This window comes from Lactuca sativa, chromosome 2 (assembly GCF_002870075.4).
Source record: "Lactuca sativa cultivar Salinas chromosome 2, Lsat_Salinas_v11, whole genome shotgun sequence".
Classification (NCBI taxonomy): Eukaryota; Viridiplantae; Streptophyta; class Magnoliopsida; order Asterales; family Asteraceae; genus Lactuca; species Lactuca sativa.
The window spans coordinates 102,157,079-102,159,755 of NC_056624.2; the positions used below are offsets into that span (position 1 = coordinate 102,157,079).

Genomic DNA, 2,677 nt, shown 5'->3' on the forward strand with positions numbered 1-2,677 from the left:
TAAAAAAAATTCTCTCATCATTGCTACTTGGGCATAATACAAAACCTTAGTCATCCATTCACGCCATTTGACCAACTAGAAAATGTTGACTTGTCAAAAAACCATTTTTCACGTCCCTTTTTCAACTTTAGTACTAATTGTTTTATATTGAATTCAATTTCCTCATAAATAAGGTTAAAGGCTACAAACTTATGCCTCACAGGATTCGCTCACATGCCAAAAATGTTCTTTCAAGGTCTTATTTCATTACCAGTTTCCCTAAAGCACTTAACCACAAACACACAATCTATGAAAGAACAGCCATGACATCTGATGCCCTTAGAGCAATGTACTCTGAACCATCACTCCCTTTGAAATCATTCCCCGCATATTTCGAGTACAAAACAGTGTTCCCTGGAGACACTGTCAGCTCTTTTCTTTTTCCTTCCTCATCCAACGGACCCGGCCCCACCGCAATCACCTACACACCCAACACAAAAAGACAATATTACCCCTCACATCACATTTCGTCCCAACATGATATTTTTTTATCATATGCAAACAAGAGTTCAAAACTTCATTTAAAAGACTAGCTGAAAAACTAACTGATAAAAATTAACCGTTGTACTGACTACTGTGTACCTAATTTACATATCACATGATAACAGTACAGGATGGGTCAGCTCAGGGGTTGTTGGAAGAATAACACTTACAGTGCCAATGGAGGGTTTCTCTTTGCTTGCTTGTGTGAGCAACAAGCCACCGGCGGTAGTTAGTTCAGCCTCTGTGACCTATCCAACGAGAATTTTAAACATTTGAGATGAAATTTTATTTACCATTTTACCCTTTTGTATATAAATAAAATAAGAAAAGTAAACCTTGATTAGGACTCTGTCATTAAGAGGCTTCAAATCCTTCACGTCATCTGTCTCAAGTATACCAACAATATCATCTTCCTTTAGTAACAGATGGTTTGTCCCATTGAACTCAACCTCTGTTCCAGCATACTTGGAATACACAACTGGTGTTCCAGTCTGAAATATGAATGATAATTTTTAGTGTATATGATCAAATTTCCATTTACCAAATTACCCCTTAGATATACAAGTAAATAGTGCTTCAAATGATGAAAAATTACCTTTACACTTATGTCCACCTTGTTTTGGCCAACTGTCCTGCCTTCTCCTACAGCAACTACTTCGCCTCCTTGAGGTTTTGTTTGAGCTGTTGAAGGGAGTAAAATACCACCTGCAGACTTCTCTTCTGCTGCCTTGATTTTAATCAATACTCTATCGCCCAATGGTTTCAATGTAGTGTACTACAAGATGAAAATGAAGGTTAGCAGGATTAAAGAACAGGTGAATACATGAAAATGAACTTTCTATCATAACGAAACCTACAAGCTGTCTACAATGAGAATGATTTGAATTTAGATCTCTGCCAGCTGAAACTTGAGAGAAAATTCAAGAAAGAAATCAAGAAGTCGGTTGTAGAAAATGGAGATAAGACCTTGAATCAAAAAGAAAATCATGAATGCTCAATTGAGAGACAATCAAAGATTTGTGGTTGAATAATCTTATTTATCACCTTAACGAGCTAACTAATCACTGAAACAAAAGGAATAATATAGTTGCTGCTAAAGCATAACGATAAAGCGTTGATTGAAAAGGCCCATACAGAATCAAATAAACGAAATTAACCTTGGAATATCAATGGGACTCCCTTGAAAAATGAAGAAAAATGAAGCAAAAATCAGGTAATTTATAGGCATTAATGCGTAGAATTTAGCAACGGTGAGGTAGTGATTAACCTTAGGAGCTACAGTAGTGGCAGCTTTTACAACGAGTCCACGGGTTGATCTGAGAGTTAAACCACCACCCATTCTAAAGGACGCGGATGAAACCTTGATTGTTGACGGCTTAAGACCTTCAAATGATGGCAGAAAAACGCTTGAAGATGCGGCGGCGGTCATCTGAGCAGCTGCCATTTCCTGAATTCAAACCCACAAACGGAAATTAGTCTCTAACGTAAGATAAGGTAGCACTACCCAAATTTACTCCCTCTGTTTCAATTCACTCTCATCGTTTGAAATCAAACCGGAGTGTCGTTGTTATTAAGATTAAACGTGGTAATCGAAGTGCATTGTCTTAGTAGACGCTTAAATCAAAAGTAAAGTAGAAAGTTAAGCAGTTACCGAATGGAGCGGAGAAATTTAGTTGGTAGGTAGCAAAATGGAGATGAAGAGGATAACGAAACCCTAGAGATGAAAGATGGTTTATTATAGTAGCAGATAAAGACGCTTCCAGAAGCTTTTGTATATTTCTCTTTCCGTCCACTTTGTTGTAATAATCCTTAGAAAAAAAATATGAATTTTAGTTACGAAAAAATAGTTTTTATTTTTTGTTTTTTGTTTTTTTTCTTAGTTTTTGTGTTCGGTTTTTATTTTTCTTTGGAAAATGTATAAAATTTATTCATTTTTCATTTTCAGTTTTAGAAAATTAAAAAATATGTTAAAATGTGTATTTTTCTATCGGTTTTCATTTTTAGAAAACAGTAGCGGCGGCAATTGTGGCAGTTGTGGTGATAGTGGCGGTAGTAGTTGTGGTGGTGATGGGGTAATGGTGGTGGTGACTATGATGGTTGGTCGGTGATTATGGTGGTGGTGTTGGGTGGGTAGGTGTGTCTGTATGTGTTTGTG

At 36.6% G+C, this 2,677-nt stretch overlaps 1 protein-coding gene across 1 annotated transcript; it reads right to left on the reverse strand.

The window, feature by feature from the left end:
• Positions 1-225: 225 nt before the first annotated feature.
• Positions 226-2,331, reverse strand: LOC111886306 (20 kDa chaperonin, chloroplastic). Its single transcript, XM_023882543.3, has 6 exons — positions 2,174-2,331; positions 1,790-1,969; positions 1,118-1,297; positions 858-1,013; positions 693-770; positions 226-460 (listed from the first exon to the last, which is right to left on the reverse strand). Exons 2-6 carry the CDS (start codon positions 1,964-1,966, stop codon positions 287-289), a joined length of 765 nt encoding a protein of 254 aa, XP_023738311.1. The 5' UTR covers positions 1,967-1,969; positions 2,174-2,331; the 3' UTR covers positions 226-286.
• Positions 2,332-2,677: the final 346 nt, after the last annotated feature.